The sequence below is a fragment of the Electrophorus electricus genome, chromosome 4 (genome assembly GCF_041902795.1).
Source record: "Electrophorus electricus isolate QZ-2024a chromosome 4, ASM4190279v1, whole genome shotgun sequence".
NCBI classification, from domain to species: Eukaryota; Metazoa; Chordata; class Actinopteri; order Gymnotiformes; family Gymnotidae; genus Electrophorus; species Electrophorus electricus.
The window spans coordinates 5,251,334-5,279,318 of record NC_137500.1 but is presented as its reverse complement, the minus strand read 5'-3'; the positions used below and the strand labels follow the sequence as shown (position 1 = coordinate 5,279,318).

Below are 27,985 nucleotides of genomic sequence, written 5' to 3'. Positions count from 1 at the left end.
CAGCTGACAAGTAAAATAAAATTTTATTCATTCACAGAACATTTACTCCATTGAACAAAAGCAACATGCACATACAAATATATTTTTACTGACAATAAATAAACTAATGAGAGCATTCTCTTTCTTTGGCTGATTTTCCAGTTCTTTAACAAGTAGGTCCAAAAAAGATGGAAAGTATTGCAATGCATTACAATTACAATGATTGTCATCCCTTTTTGAAAATGCAGCATCGGATCACAGGTGTAATTAATAATAATGGAATAATGTTGTGTGCACATAATGTAAAATATTCAGATAGACATGTAATTAAAAATAAATGTTTTCTTATATATTGATACAGCATATACCATGGCAACAGCAGGGAATTACTTCCCCATGTACATTTACCACTGCTTCAGGATGCTGAGCTTTCATCCATTGCTCTTTCTCAGGGCTTCTGTGTTAAGGTGGAGAATGACATGAGATAGCATTGGAGTAGCTTAAGTTTAGGTGCTTTGGTATTGGACAGGATGGCAATGGTCAGGACAGATTGTCAAACATGGAACCCTCCAGAACTCACTGGAGATCATTATCTTTTAGGTGAAAACACGGATACTTCAGCTCCAACACAGTCTAGCTCCAATTGTGAAAAACTAAACCCCTGAACTGTGTGTGTGTGTGTGGGTGGGTGCTTGGGGGGTCGGGGGTGTTGGGTGGTAAATAACTTATCCAGGAGTTAAGCCAAAATATATATTCCAAATAAAACAATATCTAAATAAAAGTTTTAAAATATTGTTTCCTTTACTTGTGAAATATGACTGGCAACAACAACACAAAAAAAACCCAAAACAACTCACACACAGGCCTCTTTTTACTATTAAAATTCAATACCATGTTTCACAATCAGCATTGGAGTGTTTAGTGATGAGATTTCCTACTGCTCTAGAATATGGCAGAAGTAAGGTGAGGATGGAGAGAAAGTTCAGTTGTAGGCCTGTTCTCTGATTTTGGCTGTAATATGTTGTCTCTGCTCACAGTGTCCTTTCAGATGCTTCACCTCTTGAGGCAAGGCACTATTCCATATAATCAGCACAGAGACGTCATCTGCCATGAAAGCATGCACGCACACAGACAAAAAGAAAAGATAAAGGCCTCTGAAACCTCACACACCCACTGCAATTACAGGAACATTAGTCAATAATGACCATTAAAATGTTTTACCTAATGCAGTCTTGATTTGGTTTTGAGACATGCGAAGGTGCCTGCCCAACACCAGAATCACACTTCTTCGGCTTTGTGTATCTGAAACAGTAAAAAATAGGTTCTGAACCACTGTGGACTTCGCACTGGCTTATGGAGCTCTGAAATTTATTTTACCTCAACTGACAAAAAAAAGATTTTGAATGTTAAACTCATGAACACAGCAACTCATTTTTTATGGCATTACACAATTTATATTTTGTTGTATGTTGCTTTCACAGGTTCTCTATTGTGATCAGACACTGAGTGAACAGAGATAGAGGAACAGAGTAGGGCCGGTACCTATGAGTGCAGGGGCCATACTGCGCACCGAATGGCAGCCAGGGCTGATGGTCTGCAGGAGCTGATGTGTGGCCAGGTCCACCAGCAGAATGTGTCCTGCTCTGGTGCCAATCCACAGTGTGCTGTTCTGCTGCACCAGCAGGGCCTTCACACAGAACCAGGATGACCCCATCTCTCTGGGCATGCTAGAACTTGACACTTTGGCGTTTAGGCTACAGCTGGTCCCAGAAATACAAACAATTTTGAGAATAACATCATATCCCTATCAATTAATTAAGATTAAAGCACTGGAGCATTGTGTGTGTGTGTGTGTGTGTGTGTGTGTGTGTGTGTGTGTGTGTGTGTGTGTCACCTAAGTAACTGCACACAGTCAATGAGGGCAATCATCTTGCCAGTCTTCTTGTCCCACACTTCAACACTGTGTCCTCCAGTTTTACTCAGGTACACGTGCTTCTCCACCACCAGGCGGGAGATGGACGCCACGCTGCTGGATGGCTTTTGCGGACTTCTCCACGAATGCCAGGAAAAGACAATGTATATGGGAAGGCATCCTTCAGGCACATGTACAACCCATCCCATTACCCTAAGACAGGAACACTTATAGAGGAAGCATAGGAGAACACTGAGATTACTAACTGATGGAGGTGTGTGGGCCGGGTGTCTATAATCCTGGAGACGCTGTAGTCCACAGCGAGAGAGAACACGCGGGTGCCACAGCCAGCCCAGATGGTGTTGCGGTCCTGTGAGTGTCCCGACAGAGCCAGACACATCAGAGGCGTGGTCATGCTCCCAACCTGCCACACCTTCACTGGACCACCATCCGCACACTGGAAATTAAATATTTGCTACAATTCAGCAAATATCTTATTACCTTAGAAACTTGTAAACATTTTTGTAATGCCATATAAATAAGTATTTTCACAAAAAGAACATAGAACAAAGTAAACTTAAAGGAAATTCTGAGGAACAATAGGAAATTCAGAGCCAAAATACCTTTATGACCGAATCTTCATAAATGACAAGCTTTCCATCTGCTGTTCCCACTAATAAGTACTTCTTTAAACAGCTGATAAAAAAAACATACAATTTTATAATGCACCTGCACATAATACACATAACTGAGAAGTGCATTTCATGTTAGCCCCTGTCCATATTAACAGATGTAGTTCTGCACCTGCGTTGAGATGGTGTGTGGAAGAACAGTGAAGTCACTGCATCTTTTACACTCTTTAGACAGTGCAAAACTGTAGCATTCCTTGTATCCATAACAACTAGTGACCCCTGCTGTGTTCCTGCAATTAACCAATCATGATCCTCCTCAGGCACTCTTATAGTCACAAGGCAAAGAACGGGGCTTCTGTCGATCTCCTGAGAGTCAGAAAAAGAACACACACAACTGCTATTTCAGTGCACTGAAAATAATTCAAAGCAAGTATAGCTTTCATCTAACAGCATTACACCAGTGCTCCACATTACCCTTGTGGAGCTTTTCTCTGTCTGGAGATCCACACATGTGACACAGCCGAGCCTCTTGCTGCTACTGCGGCCTCCCATCCAGACCAGAGTCCCTGCTACCCCATTCTCACTTCCCCTGAGACCATCAGCAGCATTGGAGACAACAAAGCACTCACAGGGCAGCCCACAAAAAGTCAGCTCTCTGTTCAGGCACAGCATCTCCCCCGAGTTCAGACGATCAAACACCTAGAGAGTAGCAGAGAGTTCAGTCAGGCAGCAAACATGGAGGTTTGTGAGTGTGTCAGAGAGGGATTAGCAGGTGTGCGGTGGGTTACTTGTGAAGATGTAGGCCTGTCCTGTGGGTTCTCCCTCAGACAGTCCCTCATCAGGCTTTGAAACCTTGGCCATGGGGCACAGCCATAGTGCTCCACTGGGTCTTAAATAGTTATTACAAAGGCAGTTCCCCTCGTTACAGGTTTTGTAAGAATGGTGATGACAAATACAAGGTTTTTACTATAAAATAGTGTCTTCTTTTTAAAACAAGAAAAAACAGACAAGCTTGAAGACAAGAGCACAAAGGTTGGGCTCACCAATCACTACCGTTAGTCCAACGTCTAGCATTACCAATCACTACTCTGTTATTCTAATGTCTAACATTACCAATTACTATTTTTAGTCTAATGTCTGACATTACCAGTCACTACTCTTAGGTGGTAGCTTTACCTGGTAGCTTCCTTTGCACAGCAATCTCATCAAACTCGCTGGGGAACTTCACGCCGTCTGAGATTCTCTCTCCACAGGTCATAATATCATACAGCAGCAGGCCAAACGAATAAACATCCGCTTGAACGTTATAGATCACGTTACCACGAGCAACCTCGGGCGCTCGGAAACCTGCACAGAATTACCAAGTGGTTTGCATTTCTGATGTGTTCCATTATAGCAGAAACTGCATGTATATACCTCCCTGAAGAGTGCGCTGAAAGTATTGCTTTCATTGCTAGAAAGTCAAAGAAAGTTATACATTGTAGCCTGGAGGGTAAATATGGCTTGGCCAGGCAGGCAGCCTTATGGCCATGATACAATATATAAAAATGGCCCTGTTTTGTCCAAATTTAAGCCTGGGTAGATAGGGTGGGCATTGTGTATCAATATTTATTTTATATTTACAGTTGAAGGCCTGTATGACAGCAAACACACTTAGATAGGTTGATTAGGTCATCCTCTTCTTTCTATCAATGGAAATCCTACCTGGGGTGCCTTCAGAGCTCTTGACTCCCATACTGCAGCAGTACTGAGCGATGCCATAGTCAGTGATCTTTGCTATGATTTCAGAGTCAGCCTTCAGATTAAACAGGAGCACGTTGTGAGGCTTCAGGTCCCGGTAGATTATCATACAAGAATGCAAATATCTAATCAGAGGAAGACAAAAAGAGAGACTTGTAACAAAGCAAAAAGGTGTTCAATTTATTCTTCATAACTGCAGCAAAGTGCACGTGTGTTTCTGCGCGTGCTGCCCGCAGACCTGAGCCCGTCGGCCACCTGCAGGGCTATCCTGTGCTGCAGCTTGCGGTTCAGACTGCCATTCTCATGCTGAAACAGTGAATCAAGAGAACCACATGGTGCAAGCTCCATGACCAGCAGGTGAGGACAGCTCCCTGCAGCCATCAGACCCACCAAACTAGGGTGACGCAGTCTGCTCAGCACCACCAGCTCCTGCAGACCCAGAGAGACACACTCAATGGTGTGAGGAAGGTCACCATACAGGGTGGTAGCCATAGAGTGCCACCCCTTAAACACTGATTCTCACCAAAGTGCATTTGTCATTGACACAACTGGCATAACTAAATTTCTTTCAATAGGACTGAATCATTAAAACAGAAATGTCCAGGAGAAACAAATTAGCAACAGCTCAAACCTTGATTTAGTTGATTTAGTCTGTATATATACATGAATGAACTGCATGAGGGTCTTAAGACTTCTATCTGCAAATCACTTTGCAGAGGTAAAACAGACCAAATGTTTACTACAACATATGAACTTGGCAATAAGACATCACCTGTCTCACTAGTCTATGAACATAGAGCTCTGATGCATGTTTGTTGAAAATCTTTACAGCAACATCTTCATTTTTATATGCTGCTCGGTACACTGAGCCAAAGCCTCCGTCCCCTACAAGACAACAGAACACAACATGAATGGAATGATCAAACTAATGTGCTCCTGCAAACCCCACTCATTAATATGAGGTAGGTTAACAATCTTAGAAGTATAAAGTGTCAGATATCACTAATGTGCTTAGAGAAACTTGGTGTCTACTGACCAAGCAGATACTCTTTGGAGAGATCCAACTCGAGCTCCTCAGGGTCCAGCATGGTACTGGCTGGCTGATCACTCAGGTCCAGGTCTGGGCAGATCTGGGAGATGGGTATTGTACAATGAGGGTCTTCTGGTTTCACCAGTAAACCATCTGAAAAACATTTTAAAGCATGTAAAAACAGCACACTGCACAGCCTTCCTTATCAGCATGTAATACTGTCCTAACTGTCCTAGTGCACAGTTCAACATTTCCATGTTACATTATTGGCATGGATATGGTGGTGATGTCGACCTTTATCCACATGTTTCAGCAGCTCCTCCAGTTGCATCTTGCTCCATTCCTGTGAGTCATCAAAGCTGTACAGGGCCCACTTCTTCAGCAGCGTCTCACCATCGCCATGGATATCGGTGTTGAGGAGGCTAGGGAACCACTCCTCCAGCACAGAATCAATATGATCAACCAGCTGGCCTAACAGGACATGACCTACAGAGACCACAGTCAAGTCATCATCATCATCATCATCATCATCATCATCATCTTCACCACCACCACTGCAATAATCAACACACACATCAAGACTAAGAAAGAGAGGTGACAGTGATGCCATGGTGTAGCAACCAAATAGTATTCCCGATGACCTGTCAACAACAGCTTTATAAGGATAATATACCTTTGCGGGAGCATGGAACAGTGATCTTAACAAAGCTGGCAGGGTTGTTCTTCACTGAGGATGCTTCTACTAGGCAGTACGCATCAGCAGACCAGTTCAAGTACACCCCTGTCCTCCAGTAGATTCGGTCGGGCCTCATTACTTTCTCTGAAAATAAATATTTCCTGTTATAAAACATCTGCCCTCCAAACCCAGTTTTGGGAGTTGCTCAAAAACGAATAACTTTACCTCTGCCATACAGCATGAAGGAGGAGAACTCCAGGAGCCGATTAATCTGCCTGGACCAGTAGCCCATGGGGAAATAGGGCATCTCATAGACCCTCACAATGACCTCAGAGTTCTCACAGTGAGGAAGCTCAAAGTCTGGTCTTTTATCAGACAAACTACACAGAAAATGTTTGTTTTTAAGTAACTTTCTTGCAAAAAAGATTCAAGTTTAGATGCTGCAAATCCCCTTCTAAGTATAATCTTATTAACACCTTCCCTCTCCACTCCTGGTATCTCAATGTTGCAGGTGGGCTTGTTGAGCAGAGAGTAGGTACCTGCTGGGCACCAGAAACTCCTCTTCCCCAAATGGCAGGGCAATCTGGAACTTCTCCAGTAGTTTGAAATACTGCATGTGGAGGTCCTTAGGGAAACAGTGGTTCTCACTAAGAAACCTCTCCAGCCCTGAACGTTGCACCACCCCTCCAGTGCTCTCGCACAGACTTGAGCTCCTCAGAGTCTAGAAGCAAACAGCCACAAAAATCATGCCTGGGCATGTCTACGTGTGTGTGTGAGGGAGAGATGTACGTTTTGTGCAACTGTGGTTCTTTGTGTGTGACCTGTGAGATGATGGTGCATAGCCACTGTGGGTTGACGAAGTACAAGTCTTTGAGTTGGAGTGCTGGGTCATCAAAATGGAAGAGGACACCTAGGATTTTACACACACACACACACACACACACACACACACACACACACACACACACAGTGAAAGAGTGAAAGCAATAGCACTGGTACCTGTACATGCAAAATAAAAACAAATGAATATAAACAAATATATATAGAAAAAACAAATATATAAATAAATAAAAATGAGGTCATCACAAAAAACAGAGAAGAGGAAGAGAAAAAAGGTCTTTCAAAGTTGGTGACTTCTCACCGGTCTCGCTGAGGAAGTGGATGGCATGAGGTATTTCTCCGTCATCCAGCTGCAGCTGGCTTTCCAGGATGAGCTGCAGGAGGCGCTTGTGTCTGAGCACGGGAAACTCAGCTGGCACACGGCTCCTCTCCTGCAGGAGCCGCCGCTCCAACTCCACGTAGCAATCTGGAACTAGCTGCCCCATCACAGGCTGCCCCTGAATCTGACCACAGTCGTACACAGGATGCTGCATGACACTTATGCATCAATTGAAAGACAGTGGGGGAAAAATATTTATCTGACCTTTACATCTCAGGAAAAAAATGACATGACTGGCCTTTTCAACCTTTTTAAATGTGTTTTTGAACTCACTGAATGGAAAAGTAAATGGTCAGTGAAAGGTTAAGCCCTTCATGCTCACAGAGGCCCTCATTTTGAGAGTCACCTTAAAGCCTCTGGCCTCCCTAGCAATGGCCTTGCGTAGTCTGCTGATGGAATCTGACTCCTCACATGCACACAGCATGTGGTTCTCCCTGATGGCTGGGAAACTTGGGCAGGACAGGACCTGCTCACGGAGAGCACGCACACACTCCTGCACCAGGGTATTCTCACACACGTCCAGGTGCGTGCCGACCACAATCACAGGAGACACAGGGGCAAGTGCCTAGGGGGAAAAAAAGGAAGAAAAGCAACAAAACGGTGAAGAGAAGAAAGACAAATCCTCTGATGGAATCCAGTAATCCTTTATGTCTTAAGCAGAAATAATAAATGTTGTTTCCCCAATAGCCTCTTTAAAGCACACACGGCTCACTTTGATGTTGAACAGCCAGGGTTTGAGCGCATCCAGCTCGCCGATTCCCTTACTCAGGTCATACAGTACTAAGTAGAGTGCTCTGGAGTTCATGAAGTGAGCATGTGAGTTACAGTGTTCCTCCCCACCTGCACGACCAAAAAAAGTATGGTTAGAACGCTCTCATGCATCCGAGCTACTGCGAGGCCTGCTGAACCCGAGAAGCAGACCTGGGAAGTCCCAGATGTTCAGAACCATGCTCCTCCTGTCGCGGTCTCGGATAGTCCAGTCTGTGACTCGTATTCCGGTGGAGGCCATATTGGAGTTCTGATGGGAATGTCGGAGCTTCATCAACTGCTGGATCAGCGTGGTCTTACCACTACCCGGGCTACCCACCACTATCAGCTTCACCCGGAAATACGGGACAGCCTTCTTCAGACGCTGCTGGAAATACCTAATTCAAGCGCACATGCAGGGGGACGAGACATCAGATTTAACGTCCAACAAAGCACTATGCCATCTAAGACACTTTAATACAACAGTAAAGGGATGGAGAATTAAGACCATCTAGCCTCAGACCTGACGATGTCTTTGGTCTTGGTGCCGATGTGTTTGAGGTCAAGCTGCAGCTCTAGACCATCTAGGGGCAGATCCCACAGCCGCCCCAGTCTGCCCAGTTCATCAGGGAAAGAGCGCAGGCCCACATTTGCACTCACATCCAGGGATGTTAACTCCTCTAGCAGCCCGATCTGTGGAGGAAGCTGTCAGCAAGGACACCACACAGTGAGAGACTAAGACAAACTCCTCATCTGTGGCTCAGTTGAGACTGCAATTTGGGACACTCTATCCAGGACAGTAAACATCCACTACAGGATATTTGTATTTATAACAGTTACTAGCAACTGATCACCTTCTATCTGGTCAACCATTTTGGGTTCTCTTTACAGACGAAAAATAAGATCGACCAAGCCTTACCTCAGTGAGTTTATTATGGCTCAGATGCAGCTTCACCAGACGGGCCCATGTAGAGACGGAGTCTCCAAGGTTCAGTACAGAGATCTGATTGTGGCTGAAAATTAGTTCTCTCAGATTAGCACTGGCCCATACAGGTGGACCAGGCAGAACACGGATGCTGTTCCTCCTCATATCCACTGACCGTAAGCTGAATACAAAATACATTAGACAAGGTACAATGCTTTGCAAATGCATATATTTTGCTATTTCAATAGAAACCATGATATTACAACATAATATTACAAAACACTTACTTTGGTAGTTTAACAACTGCTTTGGGAATGCTTCTGAAAATGTTCTCGGATAATTTAAGTGTTGATATTTTAGATGGTAGATATAACAAGTAACCTGTAAGAAGAACCCCAGAAACCAGACGTAAACAATGGTACACCATCAGAATATTTTATCATTAAATATACTTACTAAGTTTGTTGATAGATGCATTGAACGTTTCCATCTTAGAACAACCCGCCAAGAAGTCATCAGTGATAATAGCGATTTCATTCTTAGAAACATCCAACACTTTCAGCTCAGCAAGACTGAGAGGAAGTGAGAGTTCTGAGATTTGATTCCTGTGGAACAAATAGTTAACATGAAAAAATTAGCATACCGGGGACCACTGTAATAGAAAACTTCTCTGTTTATGCAACACATATACTATACATATTACACAAAGCTTTTCTTATTACATTGCTTTTCTTCGACTGATTCAGTTCAACACATATACTATACATATTACACACCAATTCTTCTACTGATTCCATTCAACACACACACACACACAGATTCAGTAGAAGAAAATAAATTTTTGTTTATCCAACATTCAAAAGGACTTGTGCCATCCTGACTTGGGAGCAGAAACTTTTTTTTCCATCATACCCCTCCAGTGAGAGCTCTTCAAGGTTCTCCATGGCATTATGCAGCTGGGAAGGGAAGGCGGTGATGTCGTTAAATGACAGGTTAAGCTGGCGGAGAGCTGGACAGTGCACATGTGGGTCCAGAAAGAGCAAAGGGCCAATACAGTTTCGTGACACACTGAGCATGCTCAGTGAGGGTAAGCTCAGGAGTTCAGCCGGAAGTGACTGCAGTTTGTTGCCCTGGAGATCTAATCGAGTGAGGCTTCGCAGGCTCTAAAATATACATCAGAGTTTTAGAAGTGGCATTAAGCTGCAGTTTAATGTAAACACTAAAATGAGTATCTAAGAAACATCTCCTGATTGGCTCACAGGTACCTCACAGAGAGATCGGGGGAAGTCTGATAGGCTGTTGCTGCTGAGATCGAGGCGTAGGAGGTGCTTAAGCTGCTGCTGGACAGTAGTATCCTCCATGAAGCAGGACAGAGAATCCAGCTCATTGCCTGAGAGGTCTAGCAGTCTAATGTAATCCCTGTCCATCCCTGACAGCAGGCCACCAGTGGAGGAACGATCTGAAAGGACTAGTAATGCAGATTTAATAGACAGGGACAAGACTAATAGAGCATATCATGAATTTCTGTGTTAGTAATTCATGCATTTCATCAATGTAATTTACCTCTGTGAATCTGACCATTCCTGCTAAGTCTGTTTTTCAAGGACTGATTATGATGAGGCTCACAATGGCTTCCCTATGAAGAAGCAATTAAGTATCTTAAATATTTTAAAAGTCCACTTTGTGGATAAACACAAGCCCTTAAACTTACTTCTGAAATGGCTCGCCTTCTTTGTCCCTGCTGCCTTGTTTTGGCCCGCCCCCTCAATTCGTCTGGCGAATCACAGTAATGCTGCTGCCCCTGAGCAGGGCCATCACTTTCTAGTAAAAAGGAGCATTTAAACCTAGAGTCAAATAAGATTCAGTTTTGCACTCTTAAATATGAAGTCGCCAGTAACCACACTTTAGATGAAAAGTGAAAACTCACTCTTACCATCACTCACCAAGTCCTCAAAGGCAAATACCAGGCTGTCGTCTAGAGAGATGTGGGAGGGGTCATCACTTTCCTCATCAGAGAAATACTCTGAGGAGTTTACATCACCCTCAAGTCTAGAAAGCCCAAGACCCCTCTTTTTCTGCAGGGCTAGTATTTGCCTTGCCAGACATCGACCTTTATCTGCATACACACAAATGCGCACATGCAGATTAGGTACACTCTGCGCAAATCATAAAGCCTGTAGCTTCAAAAAGCAAACACAGACATCACCTTGACAAGGTACGAGCTAATTATAACACCAGTACAGTCACTGCATGGTGAAAACTAAGCTGAGAAACACCAGATCAAGTAACTGCTTAACTCACTATTCTTCGTTTGGACAGTAGGGGGCAGTCTGCGATCTGAAAGGAGGGCACTGAGCCAACTGGCCTTCACATGGCCAAGTCGGAAGCCACCCAGGCAGAGGGCGCTGTTGGCAGGGTCCAGACCCAGCCGACCCAGGAGCAGGGTGACCACAGGTCCGTCTCCTCTCCTCATACACACGCCCAGAGCCAAACGCAGCTGTTGCTCGCGTACACCACAACTGACGAGTATTTCAACCAGAGCTAATGGCCCGCCGCGCTCACACACCTACAAGTTTACATAAACACAGTCACAGATTTAGGCATACACTTGGCATTATTCTGTTTGAATGTGCATTCTTGAACTGGTGACATACAGGATACATTCATAAGATTTAAAATAAATAGAACCATAAGCTTTGGCAAACTCTTGTTTTCTTTCCCTCATGGTTTAAATCACTCTACATCAGTCCTAAACTTAAAGTCCAGTGACAAGTCACCTGGTATATCAGAGAGTCAGTTTTGGTTTTCTTATTGACATCAGCACCCAGCTGGATGAGACACTCAGCCATGACCACGTCCTCCTCCTCGCACACCCTCTCCAGCAGTCTATAGCAGATCTCACTGTCCACCACCATTTTGGACAGGCACAAGCAGCTCAGCTTCTGCAGCTAACATGCATGGAGAGACCACAGGACTGTTTCTCAACCAGTTTACCTTCTTTAAGAATGAAGGCAACTGCAACTAAAGTTACATACATATATGATACTGTGAAATAACACTCTTACATTATTCCATATCTCTTACATTATTTCATATGATATTTAAATACATTCTTTCTCTCTCTCTCACACACACACACACACACACACACACACACACACACACACACACACACACACACACACACTCACACACTCACACACACACACTCTCTCACTGGACTATATCTCTGATCACGAGAGGTCTCCCTCAGCTGTTGAAAGATGTCCTTCTCAAAGCCCTCTTTCTCCAGCTCCACAGCTGCACCCGAGCTGGTGTCCAGCAGTTTCCATATCACCTGAAACCCCTGCATACCAAATGGTCAAAAAAAACCCACAAACAAACCACACAGCCATCTCAGGCCTCAGGCCTTCAGCACGAACAGGCAGAAATGTGGAATGTCTTCTCACTGGAAAGCTAACAGAGCACTGCTGTGACCCACCTTCAGAAGCACTGCTCCATCTTCCTTATGCCACCTCACACAAGACACCAGAACAGAGGCCAACACGGGCACCATCATGTGTGAGAGCTTCTTCTTAGAGATGAGATGAAACAGGAGGCTCAGACCCCAGAAGTGAATCTCTACAGAGAACAAAGAGGAGGGTTTTAGTCACCAGACCCTGACCTTAGTGCCGGCAAATTTGGCTTAGAAAGGACACACAGACACCCGGGATCTTTGTCTATTATCTCAGTATCTGAGTATTTTCTCTGTTGCTCTGCAGGTCAGTAAAGCCATCTTCAGATTCAGAAATCAAATTGAATGAAATCTGTATTACAAATTGATCCTATTGTGAAAAATAAGAGGTGCTCACCACGTTTCTGTGGAAACATCTGTAATGTGTGTAGAACTGTGTCTATCGCCCCCTGTTGGCACATTAGGTCAACTGCTCCAGAACAGTCAGACAGTACCGAGAGGACAGCAAGGCCACATTCCTGAATGTCCACACTGCTAATGAACTGCATGTGTGTATGCATACATACACACACACAAATTCACAAACATTCACACACATACACATACGCACACACACGTTTATCCATGACAAAAATGGCAGCTGTTGTGTGTGCAGCTGTTGTGTCCTGTAGCACATGACGCTGTGCCACATTTGGGATTGCTGAAGTTATGAACATGTGGCCCTCACTCTGTTCAATGCCTCCAGGTAGACAGTATGAGCTTTCTCTACCAGACACTGGTTCTTCAGCACTCGGAGACCCACATCTGTAGTGTCTGGATCTGCCACGGACACACCATGCTCCCTCAGCCTGCGGTCTGCCCACATTAACACAAACACTCGTTAAGGACACCCCCTTCACACGGAGCATGCTAGGAGCTGTGCTTGGTGGAGGCATGGCACGGTGGGCAGAGCTCTTACCTGGGTTGAGGAGCACCAGGCTGGCTCTGAGACCAACCAGCTGAACCTCAGGCTCGAAATTGTGGTCCCTCATAGCGACGAGGATGCGTCCCAGAGCCATGATGCCATCGTCCAGACCCAACCTCCTGCTAGCAGCAGTGGATGAGGAGGGCACAGTGGTGAGGCTTAATACTACATGAGACTGCATAACTGGGGAAACATGGCAGGTGAAGAATGGGCTCCTACCCTCCCTGGAAGAGCACGTGCAGAAACCTGCAGGCGCTCACACACACTTCACTGGAGCTGCTGTGTCTCTTCATCAGTTCCAGAATGTTGTAGTGGATGCCATGGGATAGCAGCAGAGACCTCATTTTACCTGCATACAGAGAAAAGTGTTACATTTGCAGCGTTACACAAACATTACACATACACAGATAATAAATTCATAACATGGCACAACATTATATTCACATCTTGGACACAAACCTACATATAGTAACAAGCAACACATTTATTTTTTGCTGATTATGAAAAATGTTTTATCTTTATATCAGTATTTTTTTTCACAAGATAAAACAGCTAGGAATTTCAGGAGGTTTCCTGCAATTAATGATATAAAATGTAATAATCACTGTATTACATTAGCAATATGGATGAAATTGAAATATCTTGCTTGGACCAATGGAATAAATGCAGTGGTATAGTCAACTTACTGTGTCTCCGTACGAGTGTGCCCAGTGTAGCTGTAGCAGCCTGAAACACACCAACGTTCAAAGAGTGCAAAAGCATGATAGCCATTATCTGAGTATGTATAGGAGGCCTAAAACACGTACACAGATAGAAAGAGACAGAGAGAGATGTATTAATGCTTAAGCATCACTGCTTATGTAAAACAATATTTTGCTTCTATAAGCAAGAGTTTTACTGTTTCAGAGCATATAATTCAATCGAACCTTCCCTTTGGCTCCACATATATATGGTCGTGTGCACTGCCATAGAGCATCAAGCTGTTTAGGGCCCAGCACGCAGCCTCCTGACGAGCCAGAGGAATACAGGACAGACATGGCGACAGATAATAACACCTTCATAACAACAACCAGAGTTGGACAACGGTGCCCAAAGCACTATAGAAGGCACAGGACACCTACCTGCACTTCAGCATCTTCAGCGTGTCTGTCTAGGGCTGTACAGCAAGCTTCTCTCCACACCAAGCCTGCCTCTGTGCCTCCACCATCCCCCGCTATCTTCACCCTGCCCTCCTTTTCCTCATTACATCCTCTTTCAAGGTATTTGTTCTCCACGATTGTCTTTGCTGAGAGATTGGAGGTCAAGTGGTCAGTTTTTCATACAGTTCAGTCGAGAACTAAAAGATTAGGCTCATGATATTATAGTAATGGGTTTTCTACACTATTAAGCTACCAATATATTATTATGTAATTAAGCCATCAGAAATAATCTTGTACTAATAACAAACATTCAATACTACATGGATGTATCAGTATTCATAATCAATGAAACACATGGGTTTACTGCAAAGTTAGCAAATGTTCTAGAAATCTGCATAAATGTATACAGGTTGGAAAGCGGAAGATTTACTAAGCAGAGCGAGACAGGAGAGGGAAGCAGCTTGGAGAGGCGCATTGTCTGGATAAGACAGACATGCCTTCACAGCCACTCTGTGGACGTCATTTAGCACCAGGATATTAAAATAACTCTCTGCAAGACAGAAATTTACAGTTACAACTGAAGAGGTCAATTCTTCATGTCAGAAACAGATTCAAAAAAATCAGTTGCTCATGACTGAAATGAATTACAATGGGAATGACGCCATGTTTCCCCTTAGAAATAATTCTACCTGCATGGCACTACACTTGACCCCTGCTCACCTGAGGTGAACTTCTGCAGTAGGCGGCATGCCACTTCCTGTACAGCCTCTGAGTGGGAGCATGCTACTGCAGCCTGGCACAGCAAGCTGTAGCATCTCTCAGTCTTGGACATCAGAATCTCAACATTGCTTGCTAAACACACAAAAAAACATTCAGTTTCTTCATTGTGTGCCACCTAACTCCCCCCCCCATCTCCCACCATTTAATATTACTGAATGAATGTGATAGACTGAATTATATAAAGATGCTTCAAATGAAGCCAGTTCTTCTGGCTTAGAATTTAATTGTTAGGGGGTATTTCAAGTTTAAATGCACTAACTCAGTTATTCCATTCATTATGTCTTTTGCCCCACTCTCTCTATGGCCCTATGCTCAGATCTTTATAGGTTTCTGAAAACCATCTCGGATCTTTCCATTTTTCATCAGCATAGAAAATGCTAGGCAAACAAATCTACAGGGTGTAGTTTGGACAGAAACTAGAACAGCAGCATGATTTACCAGGCCCAGCCAATGGTATGAGGACCTGCAGTGCAGACAACACTACACTCTCACTCTCCTTGAATCTACTGAGTGCACTCAGAACAGCAGCATGGTCCTTCCTCTCAATAAATTCCATCAGGTGCTCTTCTGGAACTGGAGAACACACATACAGGTGCGCATGCATGCACACACACACACACACACACACACACACACGCACACAAAAAAGAACTGCCACACAGATTTCCACTATACAGCTGCAGTGATGAATAGATCTGGCGTGTAGTGCAAAAACAAACAAACAAAAACAAAAAACCCACCAACAGTCCTATTGGTTTTAAAACAATACTACAATATTGAATATTATATGTGCCAGATCAGACTTCTGAGGACAGGCAGTAAAGCAGCATCAGCCCACAATCAGCAGTGCTAATGAATGACTGATTAGCAATGCCAGTGACAACAGGGGAAGCAGAAATGCATCACCTCCCTCACCTCTCTCCAGCAGGGGGCGGAGAGCAGAGCAGCTCTGGAGCTGCACCTCCTCACTGTGGGGGAAAGTGTACATGGCCTCCACCACCAGCTCAAACACATCCATCTCCTCCTCCAGTAACATCACCACCAGCTCATCTGCCACACCATGCAAACACATACCAAAAAAAGCCTCAATGATGTGCAGGGGTTCCATAGTGCTCTGGTGAATATACAGTTTTTTATTGCATAATGGCTACAGTATGTCCTTGTCACGACTGGCCCTCCCTAGCACCCGGTCTCCCTGGTTACCCTCTCTCATGGCTGTTTTGCTTTGGTTCCATTTGTTAGTTACACCTTCAACGTTCCTGTTCCGGGCTTTGTTTTGGTATTTACTGTTTTCATTAGTTACCACCTGTTCATTGTTAATGCTCATCTGTCTGTGTATTTATACCCTGATTTTCCCTGTTAGTTATGACTTGATTGCGTTTGTTTTGCATAGTTGTTTGATCTAGCCTCTGTGTTATCACATTGCCTGCAATTTTGTACATTGCCTGTTTCTGTTGTGTCCCTTATTACAGCTTTTTCTGTCTTCTGTTATTGGGTGCTTTTTGTCTCGTTTGCAATGTTTTCCTAGACTCTCCATGTTGGCTCACTGACCCCAGACCATTCTAATGACTCTGATTGTGGATTTGCCCTTAATAAATCTCACTCCTCTCAGCATATGCATCCGCCTCGTGATCGCTCCATGTTACAGTGCTCTGTTACCGTATGCTCACTGCACAGTGCATGCATGTGCTGAGGTCCACAAGGAAACAGAAAGGACATGCTACATTTAGCAAAAAGGTATGCTTTTCTTTTACTGACAAAGAGTGGCCAGACACACAGTTGAACAGAATCTAGAGCATATGCCGTGTAGTTGACAGATCTCTAAACAAACAGTATTGATCTGATCATTTAACATTTAAATGTGACTTATAGTTAAACACATATGTGCACAAGGACATGCAACATCAGACTCCAGCAGTTCTTTTGATACAATTATTCCTGAGCATGAGAATGTTCAGTAAGAGGGGCTGATAATAGCAGGTTTACCTGACTTCAGCAGCAAGGATAAAGCTTGCAGTGCTACAATCATCACTTTAGAGTCCTTCTGATGCAGGGACAAAACCTTCAGAATCTGCCTTTTAGGTGTGTACACGTACACACACACACACACACACACACACACACACACACACACACACAGCTTCAAATAAATGCAAATGTCAATAATTTCTTTAGCTCTCATCATTTATTTTATGTTGTGAAATTGTTTTTACTTTGTCCTTCAACTGTGGGCACTAATCTTGAATCTTGAGGTTCTCTATGTTTTATAAGTAACAGCAGAGGATATGATTTCATATAGAGAGTGATGTCCATCAGAGAGACAGAATGTAAACAATCTACAGTAGTGATTGTCATATATGAGAAAGGTTTACTATTACGATTGGTTAAGGTTACTTTCACTTGCTGTTTCTAACTACAGACATTATTACAGGTTGTAGAGAAAGCCTCTCACACTTACTGGTGCACCCCTAAAACTTCCCAGTCTTTCCCAGCGTTCAGTGGTTTGACAAACTTGTCCAGCATGGTAGGACAGAGCTCCATCAGACGACACATTAAGGACCATCCCACCTAGGTAAATGTCTCGTTGTTTCATTAAGTAAATGTGGTTAGAAATGTGTAAATATAATAAGTGATTAAATATTTATAAGGAAGGTTAACCTGATGAACTTTACTGTTGGTGTAAAATGTCAACACCAGCATCAGCGGAACGTGGACGTCTTTGCCTTGAAACAACTCTGCCGCTGAAGGCCCAAGAAGAGAAGAATCTTTTATCTCCAAAAATATTTCAGCAATCAAATATAGCTCTCACTGCGTAGTGCACACAGGGGCCAGTGGGGGGAAAGAGCTCTACCTCAAAAATGCGAAAAGTAAAAAACGATTTTTGACACGAAGGCTTATAGATCACGGCTTATAAATCACAGCTTGATTATAGTAATGAGGTCTTACCGCAGTCTGAGTACGCGAGGAAAAGAATATCCTGTATGATCTGAACCATGGTGCCCATCTGCTTTCCCTCCTGTAAGTTGTTCAGGCGCACTAACAGCTTTTTTAGGTTTTCCTCCAAATCCTCTTTGTTTACCATGGTGTTCCCAAACGTGCTGTCTTACAGCTGACATTAAATAGAACTATAAACTCCTTCCACGGACATCCAGCTGAGACGCTGAGAAAACGAAGCAGCATAGCAGTCTGTTTTTACAACTGCAAACTTTACAAAGCAAGCGGTCTTTAACGCAGCCAATGGTTTGCAAACAGATCTAAATATTCAATAGTTCCCTAATTTGCGTCCTCGTAGCAAAGATTCCCGTTTAGTTAGGAGTCACCCCTCGACATGGCCACAGGCGTGTCTAGTGCTAGCGGCAAGTAAGTCATATGACTTCTGTAGCTAACTTTCAAACAGGAAGTTGTACATACTGCAAAAGACTGCAATAATTCCATGTCTAAAACGAAGACTTTCGGGTATTTTATCTGAAAGGTAGGTTTTCCCTGCCCCCTGCAAATTACATGTTGGTCACATTGACGTCTTCAGCGTTTTATCTATTGTAGCTTAATGGCTCGCATTTCTCGTCGGTTTCGCCTGTCACTCTCTATGGTTCACTGCACATACGCAGATCCTACAATCATCTGAAGACATTAGTTGGCAGCATCTTAAAGATACTTTTAATAACCCATTATAAAACGTTACATTTTTGTGTGGGCGCGCTAGTGACAATAAGTTAATGTTGTGAATGCAATACGTTGCTTCCCATTTTTACGTCCATTCTTCGTTCTTTAAATAATTTCGCCAAACGCATTTTAAAGATGGGCAGTAGGTCACGCAACTGCTTCATATTGTGTTTGGGAGTTACATTACATTAAATTACATTAAATGTGCATAATGGAGAGCATATTGGGCCATGATGCTGCTGCCGAACTATCATCCTGTTGACTTAGTAAAATGTTATTTTAAACAAGTGTCTCCTTCTCTGCTCTAGACAAGGATGATTGTGAGCTACGCACTATGGACAAGGTGATCCGCAATACAAAACTAGAGGACGAGCGGAGTCTGATTAGGGCGCCATCCGACCTCATCATCAACAAACGGACTAACGCAGCGCCTTCGGATGCGAACTCAGGGGAATCAAACACGGCTATCCAGGAGGGCTCTCCTAAATTTGCTTACATTCTTGCCTTCTTCTCTGCGTTAGGCGGCTTTCTCTTCGGCTATGACACCGGAGTGGTATCTGGAGCTATGCTTTTGCTCAAAAGAGAGATGAATTTGAATGCTCTCTGGCAGGAGCTACTGGTGTCCAGTACTGTTGGCGCCGCTGCGCTTTCCGCTTTAGCAGGCGGCTACTTGAACGGTCTGTTCGGCCGGAAGATATGCATCTTGCTGGCCAGTTCCATTTTTTCGTTTGGGGGAATCATTTTAAGTATTGCTCCAAATAAAGAGGTCCTTCTTTTTGGAAGACTTGTCGTTGGGCTTGGGATAGGTAAGCATACATGGCACATGTCACAGTTGTATTTTGTACAGTTTTCAACCTTATTTATTTATGTACAATTTCTGTAAAGGATGACATTTTGCCTTGTAAAAGGTTTACAGAGGGTAAAAGGACAAAAAAGACAGTAACTTAACATGTAGCCTGTTATTAATTTCCCAAAGGTATTGCGTCCATGACAGTGCCAGTGTACATTGCAGAGGTTTCTCCCCCACACCTCAGGGGTCAGCTGGTCACCATAAACACCCTCTTTATCACTGGTGGTCAGTTCATAGCCAGTGTGGTTGACGGGGCCTTCAGTTATTTGAGCAATGGTGGCTGGAGGTATGAAAGAAATGTATATTTTGTAAAAGGTTTCCTTTATGGAAAGTTGAAGAGAACTTTTCAGAAGCATTTGAAAATTTGCTTCATATGTAAAAAAAAAAAACCCCAAAAAACCCCCAGCAAGATTAATTAGAAAAAATAAATAGGCTAAGGAGTGTCATCTATTTATATTTTGGTGATAAGCGCAAACACAAATACACAAAGTGATACCTGATCTTCACTGTGTGTGGGTGCGCACGTGTGCGTGTGGGGGATGGGGATGGGTGTCTGCTAGGTATATGCTGGGTCTGTCAGCGATCCCTGCTGTGCTGCAGTTCCTGGGTTTCCTCTTCCTGCCCGAGAGTCCTCGCTGGCTCCTGCAGAAGGGCCGATCTCGGCAGGCGCATCAGGTGCTCATGCACATCCGGGGCACAGAGAATGTGGAGGAAGAGTACGACAGCATCAAGACCACCATCGAGGAAGAGGAAAAGGAGAGTGGAGGTGAGCATCTCCTCTTATCAGGGTTTCATGACTCACCTACAAACAGGCAAACAGAATCCCAGAGGCATGCAGAACTTTGTCTTGTTATGCAGATGAGATGAGGGTTCCAACTAGAATACACAGCCTTCATTCCTTTGAAGTTAAAGGACAGGTGTAACAGAGTTATGCTGTGCCTTTAAAAGATAGCTAGTTTGTCTTTATGTTCATGTATATTGTGGGACATGTCTAGTGAGAGGGAGTTCACTTAAGAAGAGCAGCAGGAATCACCCTTCTGCTGGTCTTCTCTATATTTTTTTATTAATGGTGCTTTATACTGTTTCCTTTATGTACAAATGGAATGAGAGTAGCCATGTGATCTGGCTTGATATGGTTGAAGAAGAGAATAAATGAGCCCTTCAGAGTATCCATACCAGTGTCTGTCTCACTCCATGCTAACTCCACGCATTGCTGTTACCCAAAAGCACCTGTTCCTCACTCCAGGTAAGAAGCAATAGACACGACATGAAAATGTGTTTAACAATGTCCTGTTACTGCCTTCCCGTCAGGGGGTCCCGTACTGTGGCGTATCCTGGCCTCCGGCCCTGCCCGCAGAGCTCTCATCGTTGGCTGTGGCCTCCAGATGTTCCAGCAGCTCTCCGGGATTAACACCGTAATGTAAGACATTTGTTGACTGTACAGACTGCTCATGTGGGTGGTCGGTCTATAGTGGAAAATGTTTATTGTTGTCAACCGAAGTTAGCTGCTACAAAAAAAGTAGGAGCCTAAGCTATTTTGTGTGGAGGCTTGTTAAGTAGAAATGATACAAAAGTGAAGTCTTACTTAAACTAACCAAGCTTATAAAATGGTGTCATAGCTAAAGTACATGGTTGCTGAGGTCAAAGTACACTGGTCTCACCAGGTTATTCTAATTTGTTATTCACTGCCCAGTTTTTTTTAACTTCTCTGGACTGGGTCACTATGAAAACAACTCACAAATTCCACGGCCTCATTCTTAAGCACAATGGATAGCTTATCATTAATTTTTTAAAACAAGAAACACTTCCCTCCCCCCCAAAGCTGAAACAAAAAGGTACAAAACAAATAAGTACCAAAGTACCATCTGAAGAAGGACGTGGCATGATAAATATTTATGAGCCCACTGCTAGTTCTTTGAAGCCAGGGGGGAGAAAAATCTATGGAAAGGTCACAAGAAAGTATATGATTGACAGACATTTTGTGTATTTTTAAAATATTAATTTATACAGTATACATATAGTTGATCAACCAAGACACAGTTTTTCCAAACCTTTATCACAATTTACAATTTCATGATGCTAAGTGTATGTGGCCTAATCATGGAATTGTGGTGAATCCTTAGGTACTACAGTGCCACCATTTTGCAGATGGCAGGAGTGCGGGATGACAGGATGGCCATCTGGCTAGCTGCTGTCACAGCGTTTACCAACTTCCTGTTCACACTGGTGGGAGTGTGGCTAGTAGAGCGAGTGGGCAGGAGAAAGCTGACTCTTGGCAGTATAATTGGTGAGAATCCAGCACCAGTGAAAACATTCATAAACACGGGTCAGTAATTCTGAGCAGAGGTGGGTAGAGTAGCCAAAAACTGTACTCAAGTAAAAAGTACTGTTACTTTGAAATAATAATAATCATTACTCAAGTAGAAGTAAAAGTAGTCATTTAAAAATTATTACTTAAATAAAACTAAGAAAGTATCTGTTAAAAAGACTACTCACGTAGTGAGTTACTTCATTGGGACTCATTTAATAACACAAGGCAACAATATATGTGTATGTGAGTTCCACAAAGTAAAATATGAGGGCCTCATTTCAATTCAAATCTATTTTAAAGATGTTTCTCAGGCATGTTTGTGAATTTTACATGAAGTCCATGTTACTTGTTCATAAATAAGGCTGTTATTACACTTAAAATATGTACAATCTTGAACATCCCTCTTCAGTGTCCAATAATAGTCTGCCAACACAAAGGGGCTCCAATTTCCTTGGTACCCATAAGCCTACTACTATACATAATGATATGTGAGTATAATCGGTTGTAAACTATTTGTCTTGCCTAAGTAGACAGCTAAACTTTGGTGGATCATGTCTGCTACATGAGGTTTTTTCATATTGACTAAATATTGTGCATATAACTTAAGTCACAAGCAACACTGTATTTGGTGATCACTTTGCGATTAGTAGCTTCTGGGATTATTACGAGCTCTTGTCCAAGGTCACTTACTAGACCTTTTATTTTTCGTTATATTTACATTGCAGTTAGGGGATCGAATAGTCAGACCGGCTAGCTAGCTAACATAGATATCATACGTGGACTATCTTAGATCTGCACCTGTACGCAATCGTAAGAAATATCAATATATAAAATCAATTAAAAAATTTTTTTTTTATAACCTTGAAACCTTTATAATCTTGAAAATATGCCTCAGTATGGGGCGTGTATTCCTGCACGCCATGAGTTCAGTTCAGATGCTGCTTTTTGTAGTTTTACATAGCTTAGCTAGCTGGGCATTTATTCTTAGAATATCATTGATATCGGACCACACTTTGATATTAATAAGAGAGCAATATGATAGAGCAGCAATTTCACACACAGATATATGATCCTTAAAGAAAATGATATATTGACGAGCTACATTTCATAAATTTGTGATTTATGTCCCGGAAAATGTATCTGTTCGCTGTTCATTTTGTCGGTCTATTGTCCAGTTGTCTAACTTACTTAAGCAAAGCGGCAGCACTCAGTGATCACTTTAAGGGATTTCACCAATCCTCCCACACTGGACAGGTTGTGGCGCAATGTACAAAATGTAAAAAAATATTTTTAAATGTTATGGAAGGAATATTGACTAATAACGGAATAAATGTACATTTATTGAGTCAGAGTATAAAGTGCCCTCTTTTAAAACAACTCTTAAAAGTACAGTTTGTTCAAAAGGTTACTTAAGTAAATGTATCGGAGTTAATGTAGCACATTTTCACCCACCTCTGATTCTTAGGGTGATACAGTGTGTATGCATTTCTCAGGCACCAGTGCCAGCTTGTTTGTTTTGGCGGTGGGGTTCCTGCTTTCTGCCCATGCCTCTCCTTCAGTGACCTTTCACCCCAGTGATCCCATGTTCTTCAATTCAACCTGCACACATTATGGGTGAGGGCTATAGATTTTACACTGGATATAAAAATCTACGCAAACCTATAACATTGGCAAGTTTTCTTGTAAAAAGAAAAAAGAAAAAAAAAGAAACCAAGATAAATCATGACAGAATGTATTTGATCTTTTTATGTGACGTGTGTGTGTGTGTGTGTGTGTGTGTGTGTGTGTGAGACAGAGAGAGAGAGAGAAAGAAATGTACTGAAAATGATGTAGAGGTAGTAAAAAAAATGCAGCAAAGAACTATATATATATATATATATATATATATATATATATATATATATATATATAAAAGCAATAGCCTTGCAAGAGGAAAATATTCACCTTATCATCCCCAGTCTGTGCCCAATAATGCCTCAGCCATTTGTGGCCAGGAGCCTGAGAGAGTGAATTTTGCTATACCATTAGGGAGGGAGAGGTGGTGTACTCACTCTCCTGTCATGTACAGGGGAGAAAGAGTATAGAGACCACACAGGCCATGGGTGTCTGTGAACTCATTTATCAGAAGAGGGTGGAGAGTGCTATCCTCTGAGTGTGTTATCCTGCCCCTTGACGTTGCATGAGCTGCCGGAATTGGCTGCATGTACCCCGGAGGAAGCATGTGACAGCCCTCACCCTCCCTGGTTGGCAGCTGTCATATGATTAGGAGAATAAATCTGACAAGTGGGAATTGGCTTCAGCTATAAATAGGGGTGGGCAGGGGATGGACCCTGCTTGCATAAGTGTACATAGCTTTTTATAAGTGGTGAGGTAGCTGTGTTCATAATCAACCATCAATCATAATCATAATCAACATTATACAACAGCAGTATTCACCTGGCATCAGTTTTAGTGATTCTGATTAACCCTAAATTAACATTAAGTTCAGCTGTTCCTGTAGGATTTTCCTGATAACGTCTTGGTTACATTGCACTGACTTAGCCATGGCCCTCAAAGAGCCTACAAAGCATGATCTCATTGTTAAAAGCTATTTTTCCAGAGGGGGTACAAAGAAATTTCCAGGGCATTGTTTACACGATGGAATACAGTGCTGACAATCATAAACAAGTTAAATAAAAAAAATGACACAACAGTGACATTATCCAGAGCAGGACATTCCTCCAAACGAAGCTGATGAGAGAGGCGGCAAAGAGGCCTATGGCAACATTAACATATCTGTCTTAATTTAGGGATGTGTACACTTATGCAACCAGGTTATTGTAAGATATATTTCATTATTTATTTTACATTAAAATGTTTGCATGTTTTTTAACTTTGTTATAGGTGGAAATTTCATGTTAATGATGAAAAAGGTTCTGATGAATGATTCATGATTCAGCTTAGTTTCATTTGCCATTTTTGTAGGGATATGTAAAACATTTTATATCCAGAATGTGTTTTTGTTTAATCCAGATTTGTGTGTTTTAATCATTTTAGAGATGTCTGTTTATTTGTTTTCTAAATTTTCCAGTACATAGCTGTGAAAGAAGTATGCTGTGACACATATTCCTAGATTTTGTGAATACTGCATGCTGGATCCAAACTGTGGCTTCTGTTACAATGAAAACGGCTCTACCATACTGAACTCCTCTTGTGAACATGTTAATCCAGCCAACACTGAGGAGGCAGCCAGTGGCAGGTATGGGTGTGTCTTGTTTTCTTTTCTTTTCCCAAAATATACAAAAAAACCCCAAAATTTTTAATTCAAGCAACACAAATTTTCCTCCTAAATATTTGTCACATATTGGTTGTTTGTGTTTCTTTTATGGGGTAATTTGATTGTATAATGTATATTTTCATCCAGGTGCTCTAACACTACCCAAGAAAGCACAGATGCTTTCTGGGCCTATAACTACTGCCCAACCACCTACTCTTGGATAGTTTTGCTAGGTCTTATCCTTTACCTGGCCTTCTTCGCTCCAGGTGAAAACAGCCCCACCCTACATGATTTTAAACAAATGCAATGCAATTCATTTAACAGCATGCTAATTATGTATTTCATGCGCTTATGGAAAATGGAGCTGGGCATGATGGGTATAAATAGTTGTAGTGTTTTCACACACTTAAGTGTCTGTGTTTGTGCCTGCAGGGATGGGGCCTATGCCATGGACCGTGAACTCAGAGATCTATCCACTATGGGCCCGGAGCACAGGCAACGCATGTTCTGCAGGAGTCAACTGGATCTGCAATGTTCTTGTATCTCTGACATTCCTCCACGTGGCTCAGTACCTGACATACTATGGTACCAGTCTCCATTAGTGCCCTTCCTCACTGATGACCTCTGCCAAAGATGGATGCTGATGTCCTTTAAACATTTTGTGTGTGTGTGTGTGTGTGTGTGTGTGTGAATTTTGCCTTTTTCTAGGAGCATTTTTCCTGTACTCAGGCTTGGCTTTGCTGAGCTTCCTCTTTGTGCTTGGTTGTCTGCCAGAGACCAAGGGCCTCGTGCTGGAGGACATAGAGACTCTGTTTAGCACAAGACTCTGCACCTGTGACACTACTGATGGCCAAAAAGTGCATTACGTTCGGGTAAAGGGGGGCAATCATTTCTCAGATGAAGAATTCTCAAATAGGGAGTAGGGTTTAGAAACACCTTTTCCCCCTCTCTTCTTTTTCTCGCAATGAATGAATGCATGCATTGGTGATGGAATCTTCATTTTCACAAGATCCTTGGTGATGGAGTTTCCATAGCTTTCCAGAGAAGCAATGGTATATTTGACTAATAGTTTTTTAGCAACACACACACACACACACACACACACACACACACACACACACACACACACACACACATATATATATATATATATATATATATATATATGAAGGAAAGTAATAACTTATTTACCATTTATATATTTAAACTCAGGTGGGTGGTCAACATGTTGTAAATTGTCAATACTGTTATTATCAGACATCTTTGACATTTTTTTATTTGTCTGAATTATGAATAACACATATCAAAAGCTGTCACCATGGGTGACTGCAACAGATTACAACAATGATCCAACCAGTGTGTACTCTGGAATGTGGGGCCATACAGATTTATGTTTACAGGACTGAACCCTTGGGAATCTGGAGCAAGCTTTTCGTCTATGGTACAGGGCAGTAGATCTTTCCATAACTTTCTTTAAGTTATAGTAGATATGTCCATCTGGGTTTTTATAGTATGTGGATACTGGTGAGGGTTCACAGAACATATTTAAGTTATTTGAGATACTTATTCCTGACACATTTGTCAGTTGACTAAATGTGGCAGTTTAAAATGTTCTAGCCTCATTTGGACTTGGGAAAGTCGAATTATGGGACACTAGAAGCAGAGGACAGAATTTCCTACATATCAGTGAGTAGTAAATATTAGGATTTATTATTTGCACTATTCTGAAATGAACAGTGGTTGGGTGGTGGGAGTTTATTAACCCAATGTTTAAAAAACATACTTTAAACATGTAAAAGTTATTGTTCTTCCCATTTATTTTCTACTGCTACAGCTACAGTAGTGACCAGTAGTAACACCTGGACCAGAACGTTGGGAACAAATAAACAAACTGCTTTTCAAGAACGAAAGAACAACACTATGTTGAGGAACTGACATTCATTTTCATTAAACCGCAACGTTTCTACTCATTTTCATTTTTTAAGTCAATCTCCTTTTTTTCAGCCATGTGTACAAATCAAAGTGCAAAAGATGAGTCAGCGTTCTTCTTTATGTACAAGGGGAAGTGGCGACTGTCCTGCTGTGTTCTACATAATCTAACCTAATATTTTTAATGCACTATTGCCAGTGACTGGGGTAAAAAATATGATTATTGCCTTTTAGCTATTCCAAAATATATATTTAAAAAAAGGTCATGCTTTAGTAATATATGGAAGAGTATATATTTGAAGTTTAACAACAGCAGGCCATCTTATGTTCAGTCTCAAAGTATATACAAAAATCTAAAATTTTCAGTCTGACTGGCTATATTATTGAGTTGAGGGTTTTTATAATGTTTAACTTTTTCCTAAATAAAATTTTGAATAATTAAATGTCAAATGGACACATTGTCCTTATTGTTTTAGGTGTACACAAAATAACGTCTAAGTATGTGGCTTCTGAAACCTGCTGAGTCTATGAAACATTTTCCCATATGGAGCAATTTGTGACCTCAGTAAAACTGACCTTAGACAGTCCACACCAGACTTTCCATGGGCTACAGCCACAGTCTACTGAAAGCCTACTGTATAGTCACATACAGTTTTCTTTATATCAGAGTAAGATTTCCTTCCAAATAATGCACTGCTGTCTCTAATGTAACCTGAGAGCTTGTCACTTGAAACCCTGCTGCCTTTGTAAAGCACTTTGGATGAGTTTAAAATATAATG

General features: G+C 42.3%; 2 protein-coding genes across 11 annotated transcripts; one reads left to right on the top strand and one right to left on the bottom strand.

Annotated features, from left to right (window-relative positions):
• Positions 1–4: 4 nt before the first annotated feature.
• On the bottom strand, positions 5–18,523 carry lrrk2 (leucine-rich repeat kinase 2). 7 transcript variants are annotated; one of them, XM_027003229.3, is made up of 51 exons: positions 18,144–18,523; positions 17,856–17,938; positions 17,656–17,765; positions 17,184–17,272; positions 16,113–16,247; positions 15,636–15,770; positions 15,138–15,269; positions 14,848–14,967; positions 14,400–14,563; positions 14,205–14,284; positions 13,965–14,071; positions 13,498–13,627; positions 13,273–13,400; positions 13,042–13,169; positions 12,712–12,856; positions 12,342–12,481; positions 12,078–12,206; positions 11,638–11,808; positions 11,162–11,426; positions 10,794–10,976; positions 10,572–10,681; positions 10,424–10,496; positions 10,126–10,328; positions 9,773–10,023; positions 9,317–9,465; positions 9,148–9,241; positions 8,855–9,041; positions 8,459–8,640; positions 8,110–8,333; positions 7,901–8,028; positions 7,535–7,753; positions 7,111–7,312; positions 6,791–6,879; positions 6,509–6,690; positions 6,195–6,349; positions 5,967–6,113; positions 5,588–5,779; positions 5,300–5,446; positions 5,036–5,148; positions 4,502–4,692; positions 4,228–4,388; positions 3,700–3,870; positions 3,312–3,412; positions 2,998–3,222; positions 2,696–2,889; positions 2,515–2,587; positions 2,158–2,348; positions 1,874–2,029; positions 1,522–1,739; positions 1,201–1,281; positions 5–1,083 (listed from the first exon to the last, which is right to left on the bottom strand). In XM_027003229.3, the coding sequence occupies exons 1-51, from the start codon at positions 18,277–18,279 to the stop codon at positions 962–964; spliced, it is 7,641 nt and encodes a 2,546-aa protein (XP_026859030.3). In that variant the 5' UTR covers positions 18,280–18,523; the 3' UTR covers positions 5–961. The 7 variants fall into 7 exon arrangements, with proteins under 7 accessions (XP_026859030.3, XP_026859031.3, XP_035378788.2 ...); XM_027003230.3 differs by having other exon boundaries at positions 13,273–13,397; XM_035522895.2 differs by having other exon boundaries at positions 1,874–2,026; positions 13,273–13,397; positions 18,144–18,522.
• Positions 17,641–27,654, top strand: slc2a13b (solute carrier family 2 member 13b). Of its 4 annotated transcripts, XM_081711938.1 has the most exons (13): positions 18,520–18,669; positions 19,169–19,666; positions 19,837–19,996; positions 20,271–20,476; positions 21,022–21,130; positions 21,834–21,997; positions 23,515–23,635; positions 25,134–25,259; positions 25,425–25,543; positions 25,710–25,862; positions 25,986–26,149; positions 26,895–26,963; positions 27,112–27,654. In XM_081711938.1, exons 2-13 carry the CDS (start codon positions 19,195–19,197, stop codon positions 27,118–27,120), a joined length of 1,872 nt encoding a protein of 623 aa, XP_081568064.1. In that variant the 5' UTR covers positions 18,520–18,669; positions 19,169–19,194; the 3' UTR covers positions 27,121–27,654. The 4 variants fall into 4 exon arrangements, with proteins under 4 accessions (XP_081568063.1, XP_081568064.1, XP_081568065.1 ...); XM_081711937.1 differs by lacking the exon at positions 18,520–18,669 and adding an exon at positions 17,641–17,769 and having other exon boundaries at positions 26,895–27,654; XM_081711939.1 differs by lacking the exon at positions 26,895–26,963.
• The last annotated feature ends 331 nt before the right edge of the window (positions 27,655–27,985 follow it).